A 23296-nucleotide genomic window follows, 5' to 3' on the forward strand; every position below is an offset into this window, starting at 1 on the left:
AGGTTGACTAACAATGGCAGTGAGCCTAAAGTATCTAAAGTAAACATATATTGCTTAAATATGTCTGTATTATACAGTGACGCAACCACAGAGGTGGCAGGGGGTCATTGCCCCCAAACCTCCCAACCTTCGACAGAAGTCAATTCTAGGGTAGGGTAGGGACAAACATTGACGGCCAAAGGGACCTGCAGGGGAGCACAGAGGAGCAATTACCCCTTCGATTTCAAATTTTATGCAAATAAAAATACATTTTGTAAAAATTGGATCTAAAAAGTTCGCATTCTGCTTCTTTTATGTAATGTAATGTATTTAAATAACATGTGTTGTATATTTGAATTGAATAAGCTTTCAATACGTACACAGTTTAGTGTTAGCTTGTTGAATAGGTATTTTCTATTTTATGTCGCTCCATGTTGCATATGTGTAAAACATATGTTGTGCGTGAAAGCTACACATGTATCTTCGGAATGCATTTATCATTCATTTTCTGCCATTCAAAAATGTGTGTGTTTCTTTACCATTATTAGCTAATGTGAAATTGACAGGTTTGAAAAAGGTTTCATATCATTTGTTCCAAACAAATGCTTTAGCACAGACTTCTACCCCCCCCCCTTTGCATACTTTATGGGATAATAACGTCTGTTACTACTACTACTGGTAGTAGAGGTAATAATAATAATAATAATAATAATAGTAAAGCCATTATTATTATTATTATTATTAATGGCAAAATTCGTGATTTCACCTCTGGTATTATATTTTTCCGCAAATTTTATCTGATAAAAATAATTTGAGTAATTAATTCAGCATAAAATTGAGGGATGTTCTACCTCTTTGAGGGGGGAGTGCATCATGGGCCTTGGGGTGGGGGGGGGGGTGGGCACCCCTGTGTTACAAGAACTCATTTTAGCATGGGGAAAACTCGCAACATTCTCCATTCAGTTATTTATGGTTTTGAACAGATCTCTTCTTGTCCCATTCTTGAAAGGGTTTAATGAGCTACAGAAGTAAACTACCAAATTGAAATGGAAGCTTTCTGGAACCCCTAAACTTATTTCACATTTCTATGCATGTTTATCTCCTAATTTATTTTTACAAAGAACAAATCGGAAAATACAAAAGCAACATGGCTGCATCCATTACACTGATGATAATTCGATAATTCCTTCTTCGAACACCTATGGAGTTCTGTCTTTCTAGGTTCCTTGACCATTTCTGTACCAGCAGGTTCACCTGGTCAGATTCTACCAACCAAATAATGTTCTTTGATTTTTTTATGTTAAGACCCATACATCTCCCACATCCTGCTGTACAACAACATTTTAGAAACACACACTTGGTCACATTCTAGTTTGATTACAAAGCACATATTTCATGATACCACTTTGGAGGATAAGTTTGACCAAGTGACACAGACACTCCCACCAGCTTGTTAACGAAACCACCCAAATTTATGGCATTCAGGATGCCTGGTTTCGATTGAAAAAACCCTCCATGTGGCAGCAATTAACACCTCCCATCTTGAAAACTACACACGATAATTCAGTTGTTCCTTTTTTTCATTTATATACATATGAAGGTATGACATACTCAAATTACAAAACAAAATATGCATTGTTACCATTATTAACAAGAGCAAATTGAAAATGTATTTTTTGCCTCTGAGTATTATCGGATATATCTTATAAAAAGTGTTATAATTCTTTAAGAACTGCATTCTGCTGATATATTTCACTTTTACACGAAACATTACATTCTACTCATTTACACACAAGAATGAGAACAAAAGAACACTAACAATGTTAAGGGGGAAAAAAATCCGAAAATTAAGATTTTGTAAAATGTTAAATTTCATTTTATTTCCTTAAAAAATTGGGAGACAAGCAATACATGACCTCAAAGAGTGGTCTTTTGTCATGCTTCCCTCCAAATTAGTTCCATCCAGCGTTCACAGGGCCAACGCTAGAAGCAAAATTACGGAAATTCTTACTGTAAGCTGGCAACATTGCTATTATTTTTTTCACCAAGAGATATCAGCCAATTTTCAACAAAACTTTGCATGATTGTAGGAATGTACTACTGCTATATATTAATACTACATTTTTACATTCACTTTGGTGTATTTTGGTGGCCACAGGGGATGGTCAATTTCATTTCTATACGACAATTACAATTTCTTTTGAACATCGCAGCAGGTTTGAAAAGCATACTGCTAAAGGTTAAAACATCACTTTGTAATCAACATTATTGTGGACGCAGATTCTAGCAGTTTAAATTTCCTCAAAATTGTAAGTCCACTTAGGATTAGCCTCGATCATAAATTAGGTCTTAAGCCTCGGCTGGATGTTTCTCTCAAGAGCTGAAAACTGCTTCTTATTCTATTGAACAAAACTCCCAACATATGCTTCCAATTTCGGTGATACTCTGCAAGGCTTTTCTAGAAGGATACATGAAGTGATGTAATGAATAAATAATCAATTTGGGATTCTAGTTTGGCGTACAAAAAATTGGAAATGCAGCATTAATTGGTTGTGAAACTAGCTTTAAATGGGGCGTTTGAAGAATTTTAAATCATCTTACCATTTAGGTTCAATATTGTGCATCTTAGTGTCGTGAATTTACATAGATAATTCCAAGCGTTTACCCAATATTTTCAACAGAAATTACATAATTTTATAACAATAAATACAAGGATTTGGCTTCCTCGCCTTCTGAAAGTTCGAGGATTTCCCGACTGTAGCGCTGGTGTCGTATTTCAACACACAACCCTCCTCGCGCGGTTCTAGCATCTGTGATTAAAACTCTTCGCTTTTGTTTCTATATATCTACTTTAAGCACTATAATGGGAATAAATATACGCAGTAATCGAATTGAATAAAATCTAGAAAAGAAGGGACAGAGATTCCTATTTTGACATTTTATTATTTTTACTTCATATAGTTAATAAATACAGTATGTAACATTCTTATTCGTACACACGGATTTTCAAAGAAAATGCTTTAATATCCGATAGGAAATACACTCTTTTGAAATTGTTTCTTTACAATTCAATAACTAATATCATTAGGAACATAAAATCTTACCCAAATTCTGTATAACCAATGACAATAATAAATTAAATGAAACTGAAAGAGAAACATGCCATTTTTTGTACAACTTTTCTATTCGTACACTTAAAAATATATTAGAGAAAAGTATATTCAGAGCAAATTGACTGACAGTTCTAATACTTGGATGCGTATCCTTTGCCTTTAATTACTGCTTGACATCTGTTCTTCATAGAATTTACCAGTTTCCGACATGTTTCACAGCTTATTTTATTCCACTCGGCTTGCACAACAGTTTTTAACTCTTGTTTGGACTTGACGTCTGCTTTATGGACTCGCCTCTTCAAAATTGCCCATAAATGCTCAATGGGATTTAAGTCTGGACTTTGAGCTGGTGTTTGTAGTAGTTTGTGCACATTCCATATTAGCCAATTCATGTTAACTCGCTCCTTATGCTTATTGTCATTGTCTTGTTGGAATCTGAAGATAGGCGGCATGTCCATTTTTTGTGCACTCTGCTTTGCATTGTTCTTCAATATGTCCAAGTAGACATATGCATCCATGATACCATTAATAAACTGAATGGTACCACCATCTTTGGACGACATACAGCCCCAAATCATTAATGACCCACCACCGTGTTTAACTGTTGGAACTGTGTTAATGTGGTCATTGTCTTTATTTGATTTTCTCCAGACCCAATTTATCCCATCTGACCCGTATATATTAATCTTGGACTCGTCTGACCATATGACACTATCCCAAAATTTCTGGTCCCGTGGATGTGCTCTTTCGCGAATGAAAGTCTATTCCTGCGATTTACCTTATTTACATACATCCTCTTTCGTGGTATTCTGCCATGATATCCATGCTTCCACAAGGCACGTCGGACAGTTTGATCGGACATCATCTTGTCAGGAACATTTTCCACTAACGGTTGTAACTGAGGAACACTTAGTCGGGGGTTTTCTCACACTCTTTTTAAAATAAAGCATTCATCACGTTTATTCAACCGGCTCTCTTTTGGTTTTCTCGGCACACTCTGTGTTGAACCTTCCTCTCTAAATTTGTTTACTATGTATTGAACTGTAGAGTGTGATTTATTGACTGTTTGTCCAATTTTTCTTAACGAAAAACCTCTAAGGGCCAAATTTATAATAACATCCTTCAGATCGGAACTAAGTTCCTTCACCTTGCTCATTTCGATCACGCTGATAGATAGACGATAGGCCTAGAACAATACCTACGCCAACATTCCGCTTGACGGGGAGTGCAGCGCGCCTACATGTTCAAACTTGTTACGAAGTTGAAAACTGCACGAAATCGCCCAAATAGCTGAGGCGCTGTATGCGAGGAAGATCGAAACTCTTGCCTGTACGAATAACAATGTTGCATGAAACAGCGTGTTTTTCTCTTTTCACACAAATTATATGCTCTGTTTTTACACTTTGAACATACATTTTTATTGACATTTGTTGGTGAAACCTTCATTAACATTAATTTCCAGGTACATATGAATATTATTATATTTACTAGTAGATATGACATTTTCTTCCTCGGAAATTCTATGTGTACGAATAACAATGTTACATACTGTACTTCGAAAGTTCAGAGCTCACAGAATCTTTTCAGGCGGAAAGCTTCAAACAATCATACAGATTTATATTAATTTATTGAAACTCAAATTAAACAATAAAATATTCTTTTCGTTGTATAAAACATTCCTATTTTTAGTTCGAAGACAATCAACGCGTGTGTACACACACACCCCCACGCACCCCCCCCCACACACACAGAGAGAGAGAGAGAGAGAGAGAGAGAGAGAGAGTGAGTGAGTGAGAGTGTGAGTGAGAGTGTGAGAGTGTGAGTGAGAGTGTGAGTGAGTGAGTGAGTGAGTGAGAGTGTGAGTGAGTGAGTGAGAGTGTGAGTGAGTGAGTGAGTGAGTGAGAGAGTGAGTGAGTGAGTGAGTGAGTGAGTGAGTGAGTGAGTGAGTGAGTGAGTGAGTGAGTGAGTGAGTGAGTGAGTGAGTGAGTGAGTGAGTGAGTGAGTGAGTGAGTGAGTGAGTGAGTGAGTGAGTGAGTGAGTGAGTGAGTGAGTGAGTGAGTGAGTGAGTGAGTGAGTGAGTGAGTGAGTGAGTGAGTGAGTGAGTGAGTGAGTGAGTGAGTGAGTGAGTGAGTGAGTGTGTGTGTGTGTGTGTGTGTGTGTGTGTGTGTGTGTGTGTGTGTGTGTGTGTGTGTGTGTGTGTGTGTGTGTGTGTGTGTGTGTGTGTGTGTGTGTGTGTGTGTGTGTGTGTGTGTGTGTGTGTGTGTGTGTGTGTGTGTGTGTGTGTGTGTGTGTGTGTGTGTGTGTGTGTGTGTGTGTGTGTGTGTGTGTGTGTGTGTGTGTGTGTGTGTGTGTGTGTGTGTGTGTGTGTGTGTGTGTGTGTGTGTGTGTGTGTGTGTGTGTGTGTGTGTGTGTGTGTGTGTGTGTGTGTGTGTGTGTGTGTGTGTGTGTGTGTGTGTGTGTGTGTGTGTGTGTGTGTGTGTGTGTGTGTGTGTGTGTGTGTGTGTGTGTGTGTGTGTGTGTGTGTGTGTGTGTGTGTGTGTGTGTGTGTGTGTGTGTGTGTGTGTGTGTGTGTGTGTGTGTGTGTGTGTGTGTGTGTGTGTGTGTGTGTGTGTGTGTGTGTGTGTGTGTGTGTGTGTGTGTGTGTGTGTGTGTGTGTGTGTCACCTTCTTGCGTTCATCCCAGCAAACAATTTACCTGTGGTATTAAGACTGCAATGCTTTTAAGTATGAACATGGTGTGGAGCAGGGAAATTATTCTAATTTTCTTTGCACGCCGTGAATTCAAAACAACATTTAGTATAAAAATCAGCAATTTAAACTGACGTATTAACGTGACGTGTAACGTGCAACCAGGCCCGTAGCCAGGCAGGGGCCAGGGGAGGCTCAGCACCCCACCCCCCCCGGAACTGCCGTCAGCCACCTCTGGCACTGCCATCAGCCCCCCCTTTACATTAGGTAAACTATTTTGCATAATTTGTTTGCAGTGAAGAGTGAAAATGTAGACAACTCATAATTTTAAGGATAAATCCACAGAATATGAACAGTATCTATCTATTACATTCGCGCATTTTGTTTATGAGCAGAAGTAGCTGCAAGTATTTAGAATATTCTCTAGACTTCAGAAAGTTCTTTCATAGGGGAACTTATTTATCTGTACCTTCACTGTCCCTGTTGCAACCTCCCGTTTAGACAGAAATGTGTGACTTTCATGTCATCATGCAAGTTCCCTCCGCATCTGCATCAAAGGTCAACAACAGCTCCCAAGTTTTGGGAAGGAAGGGGAGTTTAATTGCTTTGGCCGGGGGTGGAATATACTGTAGGCACTGTGATTAAATATTGTGCGTTTTTTGTGTGTGATATACATATCTGTATCGTCTAAAATAGTATGGGGTGTGTAAGGGATAATTTCAGTATCAGTCAATTAACACTTCAAGAGATGTTTTAAAAGATGTAGAAAAATGTAGTATTTGTGTAGTATATGATATTTATAAATGAATGAGCGCCCCCCCCCACACACATAATTTACCTTCATTTAATATTTTCTTTTTAAAAATGAAGTTGGTTTACAAAGCCCCCTGATAACCCGTGAGCCCCCCCCCCCCCTGGAGATCAATTCTAGCTACGGGCCTGCGTGCAACTGACCCCTTAGTGAATCTCTGGCGTCGGGTCATTGTTTCACATTTTCAGTGGCTCTTGCTGGTCAATAATAAGCGAGGGTCGAGCACAGTGCTATCACATATAAAATAAAATCCGCTTTGTATGGGCAATTGTTGTCGTAAATTATTTTTTAGATTAAAATAGAAGATTTCACTCCTTGTTTGAATGTCAACAACTGCATAAGCACTTCCGATAAGCAAAAGCGGCGCAGGAACATTTTTCTTGGGGGGGCACAAGATTAACAATGTGGGGGCATGGAAAATTCCATTTTAGAACAGCACACATGAATTTCCTGTTTCTTACTGAAATATTTATGATTATTATTTCTCAATTTTTGAGGATTTTTGATAAATTTAAAAACGGATAATTCCGAAATATATGAAGATCTTGGGCCTCGTTCTGTATTAGGGATTTAATGGAAATTGTGAACAAATATAGGTCTACATGTATCCATTTTAATTCCTGGTGGAATTTGAAAGGGGGATCAGATGAGGATGATTCCACCCCTGTTTTAAACCATCCCAACCTCTGGTTGTGAATGATACATCCCAACAAGGGATAGACTAATTATTTCCCACCCAGTGGATATGTAAATTACATTATTAAATATATCATTCTTATAGAGTTCCAGTTCAGAATTAATTTTAGAGGTTTTGTTGTACGTACACAACAATAGGGAATTAAGGGAGAGCAAAAAATGATACCAGAAAATATTTTTTTATGTAATTATGCACGTTGCGAATTTGTACAGTACAATGCCTTCAGGCCTAAAAGGAAAAACAATTGTGATGAAATTTTACTTTATTCTTCCTGATAGTTTTAAGAATTTGAAAATATATTTAAATTTGATTGTTTTGGGTTAAATTGGCTGTACTTTCAACTTTAGTGAAATAATTTGACACTTTTTCTTAACAATGTTTGTAATAATACTCTCTTGAATTCGTACATGTATCAACTTTTAATTAAAAGAAAACGCGTATCCTAATTTAGCCTTTACTGTAATACAAGGCCATTGCAAACAAGATACAAGATTTTTTTGGGGGGGGGGGGGGGGGCTGTTGAGGAATATTGCCACCGACCTCTTGGCAGTCGCATTTCGGCCCTGTTAACCGATATTCGAACTTCTGACTTATTGGGATTTTCTGTTCTCAGATGGATCAAAAACCCTGATGGAATTGATATTCAACCTATATCTAAACCTACGCGTTTGGTGCGGTGAATTTCGGTGAAGTCCGGAGGGCCCAATGAGTTAAATCCACTCTCCTCACCTCCTTGCTGGGGCCCCCTGGGATCTTAGATCTTTCTAAGATGCGAAAGAGAGAGTGGGATGCGGAAAGTAATGGGAAACTACCGCATCTATTTTTCCCTAGAAAACTTGCAACTGAACATCGAACAGCATGGAGGTTGCAAGGAAAGACCTGCCCAAGGGCAGAAAAAAATTGAATGAATGAATGAATGAATATATATATGTGTAAATATATATCAGTAATGATATCAGGAATTTGTTTCTTTTTTAAATATATATTTTTGAGTTTTTTTAGGATCTTGTACGAGAGAGTTTTATTTAGCTGTTCACAGATCCATTAATTACAAACATTGTATGTGTTTATAAAAATGAGAAGAAAGCTAAGATATATTAGCTTCTTTGCCTAGATGCATATGTTTCCTCCCCTTGTCCGGCGCGTCTACCAGGTGGTGGATATAGGGAATCTCTAATGTGTGTTCATTTGGAACTATTTGGGCTGCAACTCCGTATGCCGTATCAGGATAAAGGGAGTCAATGCTGGCGGCCACCCTTCTCTAAAAGAGACAGAAATATCGGAGAGAACTTTTGTGCCGTGGTAATATTTTTTAGTTTTTGTCTACGTTCTACACTATGCACGGATAGATCAGTCGGGGCTGGACCTACAATTTCAAATCGGATTCAAACTACTGTGTGCCTCTACTATGTATTGAACACAGGATCCCTTGATTACAAGGCGTTACCACTATTTCATCTGGAAGTCCCTCCTCCATTGTTATCGTTATCCAAACTAGTTCAAAGGAAGCACATGAAACCTTCGTTTTCCAGCAATTTTCTGTTTCACGTGAAACAAGCACGGTGAACTTTATCTTTTTGTTGACTTGACTCCCCTTGCAATAGGGAGAGAGAAAGAATTTTATTTCCTAAACAGTATACAAGATATGGTAACATAGAACGATTATTATTTTTTTTTATGTATACGGATAAAAAAGTAGTCAAGCTACTTTCGGAGGTATGTGCTTATGCCCTGGTACCTGAAAATTAACCCAGGGCGTCAGTTCCGTGAATTTTTTACGGATTCCCCCGCTTTTCTTTGATTCATCCTTGATTTCCATTATTTTTTTAATTACAATAATTCACTGTGACATTGGCAAGAATGTCCCAGTGTGAAGAACCAAATTTGTTCGGTTTTCCTGAACAAAGTTGGTTTCACATCATTCTACAAGGTAAGAAGATTAAGATAAAGGTTAGAAATAGTAGGAAGTAAATAAGTGTTAGTGTTTAACATTAATATTATTTATGATCACAGATACGAAATTACATAAGTGTGTAATTGGGTGGGTAATGTTTTCTTAGGATAAGTTTTATTGTGTGTCGTGTGCATTAGTGTTGATGGATGAGATGAGGAATGGACATTAACACGATTCTATGAATGTTAAGCAGGGTCTATGTTCTAGTATGTTATGTTTGAGATAGTGAGAGTATTATTGGCTTTGAGATGTACGTATTAATAGTAGGAAGAGATATGAAAGAACGAGTGGTACCTGATGCAAGGAGACTTGCGGGAGACCAGCAAGAGTTGGTCGGACTGGGATGAACATCGGTACAACGGTTGGTACCCGGGACATCATCAGGAAGGGAAGAAGTAGGGAGGGATTTCCTGGGAAGTATCGGGTACATTAGTACGTTCGGTAGTGGAAATATAGAGAATTGTCAAGAATCCGTGAGAGAAGTTTGCAGTGTGTTTAGTAACGAGAATAAAGAAGGGGGTGTAAGATTACAATTTAAGAAAGAAACGAAAAAGAAGAATCTTGGTTAAATTCGGTTGGTTCCTAGGTCGAGTCCTTGCAGTGTTATCCTTTGCCTTTCTCTGGGGAGACGTAACTTTTTTTCGTTTTGGCGTATCACTGTCTTCTGTATTAGTGTCTCCTTCTTGATGTTCCTGTGGGAGGTTCTGCTTCATTATCCTCTTGGTGATCTTAGTCCTAAGGAGGGATGTCCTGTTGTTGAGTTTGTCGAAGGTGGATTCTTTGTGATCTTCTGGGGGGTATATTACATTCCGGAGGTAGGGGTTGAATGGGGAGGTGAGTGATGCCGGATTTGAAGAGGGAATGTTCCTCTTTCGACACCAGGTTTGTTAAGTCGTTTAGTGACGTAAAGTGCTCGGGATTTCTTATTAACTGGTACGTGTTGAAGTTTGGTAGCTTTTGTCTTAAATCTTCGATTTGTTTGTTCGATGTGTGGCAAAAGAAGGCTTTATGTTCCGGTGTGTCCGTCTCGGTTTTACATTTCAGGCATTTATCAGTCTGTCTGAGGTTGTGCTTATTTAGGTGTTGACCGTAGGGACCGTGTCCCGTTAGGAAATGTATGAGACCTCTCGTGGGATGGAAATGGTCCATCGAAAGTCGTTCTTTTATGTTTGGAAGGAAGCTGTGAAGTCTCCTTCCTTGCGTAGCTTGTGTCCATTCCTGTTGCCAGACGCTAAACAAGTGGTTGTAAATTTCTGGTACCGTGGCAGGGCGTATTCCAATTAGTTTATAGATTTCGTCCTCTTGTCCATTTCTAAAGTAATACTTTGATGCTCTAGTTTTAATAACGATTTCAATAGGCTGTAGGCCCGCAATCATGAGAAGAGCCAGGGTTGAGGTTGTTCTGAATGCACCCGTTAGGCGAAGTATCACTTTGCGTTGTGAAGATCTCAATCTGTTTTTAATGTACTGTTTACTGGTTTCCATGGCCCACAGGGGCGAGCCATAGGAAATAATAGAATTATATATGGTAATGAGATATGTTTTTATGTGTGATAGTGGAAGGTTGTAGTTTGCTGAACTCAATGTGGCTAGACTGTTTATAGTTGTTTCGGCCTGGGTTGTTGCCAGGGCTATGTGTCTGTTAAAAAAACATCTTCTCTTGAAGAGTAATGCCAAGGTATTTAGCTTCTCTTACTCTTTTTAAATTTCTTTCTCTGAGTTTGATTTGAGGGTTTCTTTGTAACTTCCCCTTAAGGATAATATAATGAGTCTTTTCCGAAGCTATTTTGAGTTTAGCATGATCACACCAATTGGATAGCATATTGATTGCAGTGGATGCTTTATCTTCGATTTCCCTTCTTGAGTTACCGGAAGTGAGCATGATAATGTCATCCGCATAAGCTATGATCTGGTCTATGTCTGGATGGTCTTGTAGTTTCATAAGCGCAGGCTCCAAGTTAGTATTCCAAAGCTCGGGTCCCAGAATGGAACCCTGAGGACAACCTTTTGACGTGATCTTACTCATTTGTAGATCCGGATATTTGATGCTAATTTTTCTGTTAGAGAAATAACTTTTCAGAAGTAGGAAGAGTGTACCTGGGCAGTTCATATTTTTAAGTGTTTGAAAAAGGCTGGGCCACCACAAGTTGTCAAATGCCCCGGCGATGTCCACCATGATTCCAACCATGTACTTGTTTGGAGTGTTTTGTGTTGTAGACGATAGCAGGCGTAATGCATCGTCAGTGCATTTACCTTTCGTGAACCCAAATTGTATCCCTGATATGGGTTTGAGCAGGCGAAATTCTTTGAGTCTTTTTAGGATAAGTTTCTCGAAGAGTTTTCCCAAAACGTTGAGAAGGCATATTGGTCTGTATGAATTGACCCTGGTTTCATCTTTATTTGGATGTTTCTTGATGATTATTAAGTTTGCTTCCTTCCAGGTTTCAGGGAATATCCTCTGAACAAGGCACTCATTAAATAGTTGAGTAATGTAAGGCGTAAGTACTGGGGTGATTTCTTGTATTATTTCCACAGGAATTCCGTCTGGTCCCGGGGACTTCTTCATTTTCATGCTGCTTATTTCGTTTTCTACTTCCTGGGTAGTGAAAGGTAATATTGGTGATTCTGTATATGGCTGGTGATAGATTTTTCTTGTATCCTTATTTTCCTCGCTGTCGTTTTCAGGTTTGTCGTCTGGTATGAGATTCTTCATTAAGAAGTTGATGGTTTCTTCCAAGTCCTTTGTCATATTCGTGTTGTTCTCGTCATTAATTAAGGTGGAAATGGTTTGCGGTTTTTTTATTTTGCCGGTAGCGATTTTATACGGGGTGCCCCATTTATTTAATTCCAGACGTTTTTCGATGAAGATATTCCATTGTTGTGTCTTATAATTTAGTAGCTCGGTTTCGTATTGCTTTTTTTTGGCACGGTAAATCTGGAGGTTGGCATTTCTGTATTGTGCGATGATGGATTTTTGATATAGTTTCCTGGCTTTTTGCATTTGTTTCTTAAGGTTGGTTAATTTATTTGGCCATGGCTTCCTCTTCATTTTCCTTTGGTTATTTCTGGGTGATGAATTTTCAATTGCTTGTCTGATGTTTGCAGAGAGTTCCTCTGCGAGCGTGTTGAGTGATTTTTGTTGGTCCAATTGTTCAGGGATAATGAGCTTTTCTAGGAATTTTTGATGATCGATTTTTCTCCAGTTCAATATGTTCTCCTGGTTTGTCTGTTCAAGCTGATGTTGCCTGTAGATTAAGTTGAATAGTATTAAGTTGTGGTCGCTTGTTGTGGCGAGATCTATAACTTTCCAGTTTTGGACATCGCCCAAGGCCCTTGCATTCGTGAGTGTTAGATCAATGTTGCTTGAGGCGCCCGCCCTTCCCCTGTAGGTGGGGGCATTATCTGGCTGATTTTCGACTTGTAGGTTGTGCTCAGAAATGAATTCCTCCATGGCTACCCCCTTGGTGTCGGTTTCTTGGCTGTACCACCACGGAGAGGAGGAGTTCGTGTCAGCTGTGATTATGATCTTGTAGTTTTTGTACGCATTGCAGATCAGATCGATATTTTCCAGATATGGGTCTATGTCATGGCTGAATTGAAAATAACTATTTATTAGGATCCAAGAACCATGCTCGGAAGATATTTGAGCGCAATTTATGTGTGTGTCACAAAATTGTGCTATTTTGGTGATTGTTAGATTTCTGTTTAGGTTAATTATTGCTGCCATGGTTTGATTGCGGTCCTGAATTGTGTGAACGTTGAGTGGTATGTAGGGAATTTTGTTTTTGGATGTGTATGGTTCTTGCATGAGAATTATGTCAATGTATTGCTCTTTGCAGTAATTGATTGTTTCAAGTGTTGCAAGCTTGCTTCTTCTGGTGTTGATCTGTGCAACGCGTATCTTGTCGCTATCTATGAGTGCTGTACAAATTGGTGGCATCGGGGCCATTCGTTTGTAGCTATGAACTCCATTCTCCCGTGTGCCCTTACAAAGTCCGCGTAAACATCGTCAAGTACCAGGGACTCTCCGCGACGTCCGAAAGCTGTCTCGGTTAGCCGGAGCAGCTCCTCTGTGTCGGTAGGAAGGTTGTAAGTTTTTAACGTTATCCTGTCCACTGCTTCTGGTATGGGGAAGGTAATAGTTTTGCCCTTGCTATGCTTCTTCCTGACTAGTAGTCTCAGTGCAGTAATGAGAATATCTCTCTCTTCTAGGCGTGAAAGTTTCAAGTTGTGTTCGAAGTTTCTATATATTAGGTACGGATCCGAGGGATGGGATGAGTGTTCTGGCGAGGGTGATGGAGGTTCCGAGTCAGTATCGAGATCGGTGTCATATAAGTCAAGTGTGTCTTCTGCAGTGAGTTCAATTTTCTTGAATGTGAGAGGGGTGTGAGATGATGTGTCAGATGTAGGTGTTCGTGTCAGAGCGGGTTTTATTACCTCAATTGGGGCAGAAGGTGTTGGAAAAGGGTCGTTGAGGATGGAATGGGTGTTTGTAGTGAATTTTATATTCTCCGATAGGTTGGACGGTTCAGTAGAGAGGTCGAGAAGGGTTGGGGGATTGAAGTATGTGCTATATGGGTACATGAAGGGGGGAGCTTCTGGGTTTAGCGTGGAAGAGTTTATTAAATTGATTGCTTTTTTTAGTCGGTATGCTGCCGCTCTTTTAGCGTTTCTATTTCTTCTACTTGGTGGATTTCTTTTCCATTTTGTTTTAGGGGTGTTCTCCATAGTCTGTCTTGTCCACTAGTCTTTGCCACATGCGGGTGTATGTTGGGCAGTCTTTGTTGTCTTTACTATTGCATGTTTTGTTCCTGTTTTTACATGGAATGCATGTTTTCGGTTGGGTTTTTTTATCGCAGTGTTGGCGTTCATGATTCTCATTTCCACAATGGGTGCACAAGGGTTTGTTTTTGCAGTATTTTACTACGTGGCCCAGATCTCCACATTTCAGGCAACGTGCAACCACGATATAATCTTTGATGAAAAGAGATAGGAACGGTAAATATACGTTTTCTGTGCGAAGAAGGATTTTTCTAATTTTACTTGTGGTTTGTACAACTAGATGTACTGTGTTGCTGTTACGGGGTCCTGTTTTAAATCTCACATTGAAATCATTTGTGTATTCTTCATATGGAATTGATTCTTGGAGATTAAGGCTGTAAAATTCTGTGTAAAATTCCTCTGGGTCTTTATTGGCCGGAACGTCATATATGATCAGAAGTGGATCCTTTTTTCGAGGGTTTTCTACTTTGATGTTGTGTTTAGGAAGATTTTTATTATTAATTAATTTCTCGGCTCCTTCTCTGGAAGCTGTTTCCACTATCACCATTTGATTTGTGGTTCTTATGCTTTTGATTTTGATATTTTCCCTCACTGGATTTACTGTGGTGGTCAAGATTTCCTGTATCTTCTTAGCACTCATTTTCCTATCTTTGTCGGACATAAAGACAGTGTGCTTTACGGTAGATGTGGCTTTCTGTATTTGTTGTTGTTTGTCGGTTTTTTTTGTTGATACAACCTGGGAGTATAATACGTCTTCTCTAGGGGTTGCAGATTGGACATGGTGATTTCTATCTTGAAGGATTTTATTTACGGCGTTGAGTGATTTGTTCTCCGACACTGTTTCTTCATGTACTTGTTCTAATTTGCTCATCAGTTCTAAGAGGATGGATTTTCTTTCTTCTGATATGTTTTTATCTTTAGCGACGAGGGTAGTAATTTCTAATACCAGTTTTCTGTGCATCTCTAGCTTGATAGTCTGAGAAACGGGAACACTGTCTATTGAAGATACGCCAGTCGCATTGGAGTTTGATGTCTGAACGTTGGTGCCTGGTGTCTGGGAGGAAGGGGTGGCTGAGGGGCTGAAGGGGTTTGCAGGTGACGGGTTGAATGACTTTTTCCAGTGGTCCTGGGGCTGTTGTAGGGGCGAATCAGGCTTCCTTTTTGTCAGAGGTGAAGGTGGGGGGGAATGACGGACAGGGCCACCCTGTTCGAAACCAAAGTGAGTGTTTTGCTTGGGGGTAGAATTTTTGTTTTTGGGTGTGGCGCCACCGGTAGGAGCCATGAGGAACACCAACAGTAGTCCAAGTTGTGCGCACTGATGAAATCTGGATTAAAGAAGCCAATAGACGGAGAGCAGCCGTTAACTGCAATCGCACGGTCGCAAACACAGGTTGCCCGGTGCTACGAGAACTGACGCGTATTGTATAGTATTGGAATGGACTTCATACTCTCGAGTGACGTCACGCTATGTGAATGTCCTTTGTAACAGCTGAGTGAGTGAGAATGACGTCGCGCCCCGGCAATGCACAGACCCCTCTAGCCGAGAATTACGCCGTGTCGTGGCAGTTGTATTTGTCAAATAAAACTGGAACTACCGTATTGAATTCGGTTCTGGGGGTCTCAGAATGTCAATCAGGCTTCTCATAAAACTACTATGTTTATTAACCAAGCTAACTGAGTTCGGGTTGTCTGTGTCTGGTTGTTATTTATACCACTGACATCCGTTAGGCTTAACTGACGTGGCTCCGTAAGGATAGCATGGGGATGTTTGTTTCGCAACAGTTATTTTGCTTAAGGGTGAATTCACTTTTAGTTTATTTTCAGATCAAGATTGGTCCTTCTTACGTGAGCGTTTGGGGGTGAGCAAAGCAAACTACTCCTTGGGTGAGCTGCAGGGGGTGTCTTTTGCGTTCATCTGCGGGCAACAGTATTCTCCATAAGAAATATATGGAGAGTCCACACGATTACTATTTTGGCAGTGTTTGAGAAAGTACTTACCGGAACAGATTGTGGGGGTGTCCTGCGACCCAAGGCACACCTTACACTACCGCATGCTCCCTCACTTACACTAACACTCACTAATTACCACATATTTTGTCGATTTTTTACGGAGCATAGATGGATATAGGGAATCTCTAATGTGTGTTCATTTGGAACTATTTGGGCTGCAACTCCGTATGCCGTATCAGGATAAAGGGAGTCAATGCTGGCGGCCACCCTTCTCTAAAAGAGACAAATATCGAAGAGAACTTTTGTGCCGTGGTAATATTTTTTAGTTTTTGTCTACGTTCTACACTATGCACGGATAGATCAGTCGGGGCTGGACCTACAATTTCAAATCGGATTCAAACTACTGTGTGCCTCTACTATGTATCGAACACAGGATCCCTTGATTACAAGGCGTTACCACTATTTCATCTGGAAGTCCCTCCTCCATTGTTATCGTTATCCAAACTAGTTCAAAGGAAGCACATGAAACCTTCGTTTTCCAGCAATTTTCCGTTTCACGTGAAACAAGCACGGTGAACTTTATCTTTTTGTTGACTTGACTCCCCTTGCAATAGGGGAAAGTTGCTTACTCACCATCGCACAAGCTTCTTTCACTCAAACTGTTCCGATCCCCAGTTCTTTCAGTTGAGCGGCAATAGTGGCCGCCTTACTTATATTATTATTGCAATTTTCATTTAGCTAAAATGTCCAGTGATACTGGTAGTGAAGACTGGCTTGTCATTAGTTTCGAATATTTGTGTAATTTCGTGTGAATACACTTTAAAGAAAACATTAAAATATACAGAAAGAAAGTATTGGGGCCCTCTTCCTCCTTCTCTGTATTTGCATAAATTCAACACTGTTCCTCAAGATGTGTTCTAAAAGTAAATTATCAATTAGCATAAGAGTTAATGTGATCGCCCAACTCTCCCCTCCAATATTTGTTTATATTAGGCCTACTTCGCTTTTCTGCCACCTTCGGCTAATCGCAAAGATAAGGACGATTGATGATACGACACTCACAAGGAACATCCATGCTCTTGCCGGCATTCGAACCAGGGATCTCTGGCGTAGTGGTGCGCTGCACTAACCACTCTGTCACAGAGGTTGAAACAACACATAAAAATCTAACGAATAAAATAATTATTGGATGGAATTAACAATGATTCTACAAATACATATAGTGTTCTTAAACGAGTAGCATTGGAAGTATATTTATTAATAATATTTTTACTCTTAATTTAAATATTTAATTTCGTTTTGATTGATTTGATTGATTGATTTGGTTTTTTAAGCCCACTTTATGCACAGTAAGGCTAATCGGGACTGGACCTACAGTTTATAGTGGGATCCCAACCACTATGTGCCTCCACCGGAAATCGAATCCAAGACCCCTTGATTACAAAGCAACGATGCAACCTCTGCGCCATCGGGGAGGTCACATATTTCATTTGGCGTAAGGCTTGTTGTGTAAATAAATAAAACTAGTATGCAATCTGAGAATACTACAAATTGATTTAAAGGCATTAGTTCCACATTCTTCTGTGGCACATATTATGGGTCTTGTACTAATGGTGCCATTACAGTGGTGATTACGAGAGTAAAGTAGAAGACTTCCGCGGCAGTGTGTTTAGCATGTGCTACGATGTCAGGGGTCTCGAGTTCGAATCCCGGCCTGGGCATGAGTACTCTTTGTGATTGTCCCTTCATCAATTGCATCTAATCATCGCTCAACCTCTTCGTCGCAATTAGCCAAAGTGGCAGAAAAAGAGACGTCGAATATAGAAAAACAGTTAAAATGATTAATTAGGAATATTGTTGGGATTTCTTCATACTCGTAAAAAAAAGGGCAGTTAAACATTTTCTTTGCCGATTTATGGAGATACATGCTTCAATTTTTTTTGCCAAGATTATAATTAATTTAATGCAATTTATTACATTTATCTCTATTTACAGTGACCAATTGAGCTTTCATTTCATTCATATTCAAACTTTTTCAGTCCTTACTTCTTATGTCACAGTAGCAAGGAAAGAGTTGCTTCTGGGAAAGGAAAGGAGGGATGCCTGGGTAATTACGGGAAACTTGTCCCCTTGAGTTTGTGGTGATCTGGGACGTGCTTGGTTCAACTGAAAGAAAACATTTTCAGGCACATCTGCCAATCCCCCTCCCCTTCCTTCCCTTCCCAGATCGTAAAAGCCGAGGTACAAGGTGCTGTAGCCGCGGGGCCAACCTGCCGTAAGGGTATGGTTAATCGCACCAAATTCGAACACCATATTGGTCACGCACCGTATTTCATCTTCTCACGTAAGCGCGGAATGCTTTCTTAGTTAGGGAAGCTTGTTAGTTTAAATCTCTCAGCATAAAAAAGCACTAACAACGAAAACATTTAACCTGGCCTGGCCTCAGAACACGAAATACGGTGCTAGATCAAGAAGGGGTTTGGATTTGGTGCGATAAGTGAGACCATTTGAGAAAGTCTGCAGCGAAGATGGGATCCGTCGGATAGGGACAAATGGAAATTCGTAGACAGCGATTGCAACGCCTCCCTCGCACTATTGTTAGGAAAGGAACTAAAGACATGCTCGAAATCGCGATTCCTTCAAACATCCAGCCGAGGCTTAAAACAAACTTTTATACCAAGTTGTGTAGTGTGTGAATTATAGTTTAATAATGTTTTTGTGAATTATATATTATCGATAGTACAGATTGGTACTCTGTAGGTATTGACCAATATAGGGATATCGGTGTGCCAGTTTATTCGTAAAATTGCTTATATTGGATGGGCAGAATGTTGGTTATATATTGGATGGGCAGAATGTTGGTTATCATAATTGGCCAAAATTTCATATTTCATACCTATTAAATATATTAAAAGTTGTCAAATAGTTCTGTTCATTAACAAATTTAATGACCCAACAGTATATAGTATAACAAGCACATCGAATTTCAATTAATGCAAACAAAATTACAATACTTACCACTCCTGGAGCAATGCTAATGTGTAGGTGGTGCATTCTATGACCTGGTGGGTGATAGTGATATAGGTGGTGATGCACATGTTGGTGTGTGCTATCCCTGAAATTATACACAAAAAATAAAAGTTAGGAACCAATCAATAGATCAACTGGTTTTAGAATTATGAAACATTCAGTTTTAGTATTGCTAACTGAATTGAAAGCAGTAAATACATTTGGAACATTTATTACTAAAGCACAAGCAAAGCACAGAATACTACAGCTAGTGCTATTATTACTCAAAACATCTCATTTGTACCATCCAATCTATTTCTTCTTTCTCCGGTCTAATATGATGGAGAAGATAGTTGTGAAACAAGACCAGTTTCAGCATATTTTTGAACTCGTACAGATAAAACTTGTTTTTAGGAAAAGGCAACTTGATTTCTTCATTTGTTTCATGGCGAAAACACTGATAATCCAGAAAAAACTTTATAATATACTTACATGCTTCCCGGAGAACTTTGGACAACAATTTCAGTCTGGATATCAGGAACTAATGGTATTGTTGGAGGTGGGCCCACTGAACTTGGTAAAAAGTCAACATCTTGTGGATTCAGGGGAGGAACCTGAAAAATAAGCATTACACAAAAGTCGTTCATTGAAAAAGTTTCAAAATAAAAAACCTTGCTATTGATACACAAACACATCGCCGGCTGAATACTGTTTTTTTGTATCTCTACTTTTCGTCGGAAATGAGTTGATGACATTATAGTGTTCTGTACATGTTAATGTGTCACTTTCCGCAGTGACAAATCTGGATGTTAAGTGGAGTGAATTTTCAAGATTAATAAAATGTTACTGCAAATCAGTGTAATGTATTCATAATCCATATAAATCCAACTTCAGTCAGCTCTTCTGAAGAGTTAGTGCAGATGGACATACAACAAAACAGTTTTCAGGAGGCCACATGCACAATGCTACAATTAATAATACTCACCTGTTAAATATTCCATTTCCTTTTTCAACCTATACCTATTTTTTACTTCCCTGGTGCAGGTTTTAGGAGTTCAAGATGATAACAAGTACAGTTGAAGATATAAGTTACAACTTGCATAATTTTCCCTTTCATACATGCACACAAAATATAAAAATTAGTTATTACAGCTCAACTCTGAGAGACCTGCTAATGATGACACCAGGATTTCAAAGGCGAAAATAGACGACAAAAAAAATCCACACGTAATACAGTGAAGTGAAAAATATCATGAGGCCACGAAAACTCAATAGCTCAACTGAATATGAATCTCAGGGTATGTTCAAGACTTGGGTTCCAGTTGCATTTTGCACTCAATTTCTGAGATATAGTAGCAGTGCATGAATAGCCAAGAAATATTACATTTAATTTTCATCTGAGGTGATACGACAATTTCACATTTCAGAACGAACTTCTTGAATAAATTCATAGAAAATAACACAAATGTCTGTATGGGATTGCATACTTTATTATAATTAATCATAAATAATGTGAAATGCCCCCCACCCACCAAATTCCTCAAGAAGTATGAGGAGGTCAGTCAGTGGAAAACAGGCTGCGGCTCCATGAAACTCCTACCACTTCAAGGGGGGTTTTGTTGTCCCATGGTAGATGGCAGTCGCATTGCAGGCTTGTGGGAAGCAGTGCGAGTGTGAACCGTGTGAAGTGCAGACATATAGGGACTTGCGCCAGTAAGGAAGAACAGCGAGTAGTGGTGCATTTCGTGGTGGTGGAAGGTGCTAGTACGGGAGACATTCACCATCGAATGACGGCAGTGTATGGATGGAGAACATTGTTTATCTCTGTCGCAGGTGAAGGAGTGGAGTTGGAGGTTTTGTGAAGGAAAAACGTCACTGCAGGATGAGGACCATCTGCCACTGTCGCAAATGATGACCTCATACCAACGTGAATGACATCATTCAACAGGATCAACGGAGTACAGTGGAGCGCACAACTGCTCGCTGCTCTTCCTTACTGGCCTCCATGCTATGCCGGATGGCAAGTCCCTGCATGTCTGCACTTCACATGGCTCACACTCACACTGCTTTACACAAGTCTGTGGCTCACACTCGCACTGCTTCACACAAGTCTGCAACACAACTGCCATCTACCAGATCCACTCTCAGTGGCAGAAGTTTCGTGAAGCTGTGGCATCTACACATCGAGTTACACGAGGTGGCCTGTTTTCCACTGACTGACCCTTATATAAAAAAAAAATATTATTGTCAAGCTTGCCCTCCCTCAATGTTTATAAGAAGTTGGTGCCTCCACAGGAGTAAACTTAATAAGACTCCTGAAAATACTAAGATCACCTCCAGCCCCTCTCATTGCTGTTTAAATATGTGTTTTCTTGTGTACACTGTAGCTGGATCTGCAAGTGTATGAAAAACTAATTTCAATAAGGCAGAGAATTCAATAAAACTCAAGTGATATGTTATATATAAGAATATAAGTTATACTTCGTTCAATTCAAAACTAAACAGATCAAGACCATCTAAGATCTAAAGCTTAGGAGGAAAAAAAAGAAAGAAAAAAACTACTAACCAATCCTGCTGGTGGGATGATAGTGGAAGGCCCAGGGGTTGCCACTACTTCTGGGCGACTATAAACAGTAGGTTGTTGTGGAGTGGGAAGTGGTGGTTGCTGATGATGTACGCTGGATTGCTGCTGTTGGTGCTGCTGCTGGCAATGTGACGAGGGTTGATTGTATTGTTGCTGATGAGCCAGTCTTTGCTGGAAACTTTCAAGGAAAACAGCATTCTCCCTTTGTCTGCAAAAAAGGAAGGCATTATAAACTTACATGGAACCAAAATTACTCCTATACTTTTCTTACTGTAGCTAAGGTAGAAGTAGTTACCAGTATTCATGTTTCAATACTAAACCTCATTTCAACAAACAACAAAATGGCCAATTCAAAATAATATCAGATACCCACTGATAATATTCAGAAATCAGTTAATACAACATAATATATATATACACACATGATGAAGGAGACAGTAAACACCACACGAAGAGAAATAATTCTATATTTCGCGATCTGAGTCGCATTTTCAAGATAGAAGATAAAAGATCGACGACAATCGGAGAAGAGGGTATTCTGTGCCTCTTCTCCGAGTGTCGTCGATCTTTTATCTTCTATCTTGAAAATGCGACTCAGATCGCGAAATATAGAATTATTTCTCTTCGTGTGGTAAGTGTTTACTGTCTCCTTCATCATTTGTATTTACCCGCCCTTCTGGCACCTTTTCTGACCCTATTCCTGTGTTTATATATATATATATATTTATTTATTTTAGGGCTGAGCAATACCGATGCATTGGAAAGTATTCGTTGGAATTTATTTACCAATACCTGAAGTTACTTTTCTGGCATTTTGGTCTTTTACGGACTTCCCAAAAATGCTGTGCAATACTCTTGTGGAGTCTAATTATCCTCAAAATTATTCAAAATTCGAAGTTTATTTTTATTTTCCACCAGTTTTGAGTGTAAAACTGAATTTGTGATAACATGTAAATCCATATTCTGATGTAATTATTGAATATTTGAAAGCTAAAATCTTGGTAAATTGAGATGTATGATTAAAGTGGAATACTAACACACTAATTCATGATGGATGCGGTAAACAAGGTTTAAAATTACTTACATGAAATTTAGAAATTTTGCACTTCCGCATTGGATAATTTAATGGTTGAATCCTATTAATTTTGAAGATCCACCCACTGTCTTCATTCACAAAAGGGTACGGCATCTGAAGCGGAGATGGTACTGCATCACTGGTTTGTGACCCCGACCAGAAAAAGAAAAGATGCACATACTCGACCCCCCTCCAGGCACGTGGGGAACAGGAACTGCACCATGCCGAGCAGCATGGCCCAGCTCCCCCAACCACAACCCGGCAACACCACCTGAGAACAGGAAGCAGACGACGCAAACCAGGATACACATGCCAGCGCCATTGAATGGGAGAAATTGCAACTACCACTGCCCGGGAACAAACAAAGCAGTGACGCCGTACCTTTTGAGAATGAAGACAGTGGATCTTTGAAATGAATAGGATTCAACCAATAAATTGTGCAATGCGGAAGTGCGAAGTTTCTAAATTTCACGTTAGTAATAACACACTAATATTAATCAATATTTTGAAGAACTTTTTAATTATTACAATTTTCAAGTATCGGCAGGAATTGGTGAGAGTATTGGTATCAGTTCAAAGTAGTATCGGATCAGCCGTAGTATATTTTCTTTGCTCCACCTAATTACCGTTTATTAGCTAATTGATATGCCCTAAT

The 23296-nt window shown here is 39.4% G+C and overlaps 1 protein-coding gene across 3 annotated transcripts in view; it reads right to left on the minus strand.

Moving 5' to 3' along the window:
- LOC146003383 (uncharacterized) overlaps positions 1-23296 on the minus strand; it is a 59213-nt gene that overhangs the window by 9053 nt on the left and 26864 nt on the right. For all 3 annotated transcript variants that reach the window (XM_083141666.1, XM_083141671.1, XM_083141679.1), the window contains exons 7-9: positions 21549-21774; positions 19475-19596; positions 18992-19088 (exon numbers count right to left, since the gene is read on the minus strand). In XM_083141666.1, the coding sequence (XP_082997792.1) occupies positions 18992-19088; positions 19475-19596; positions 21549-21774 (445 nt within the window). The remainder of the gene's footprint in view (positions 1-18991; positions 19089-19474; positions 19597-21548; positions 21775-23296) is intronic.

Source organism: Lepisma saccharinum, chromosome 1 (genome assembly GCF_977018435.1).
Source record: "Lepisma saccharinum chromosome 1, izLepSacc3.1, whole genome shotgun sequence".
Classification (NCBI taxonomy): domain Eukaryota; kingdom Metazoa; phylum Arthropoda; class Insecta; order Zygentoma; family Lepismatidae; genus Lepisma; species Lepisma saccharinum.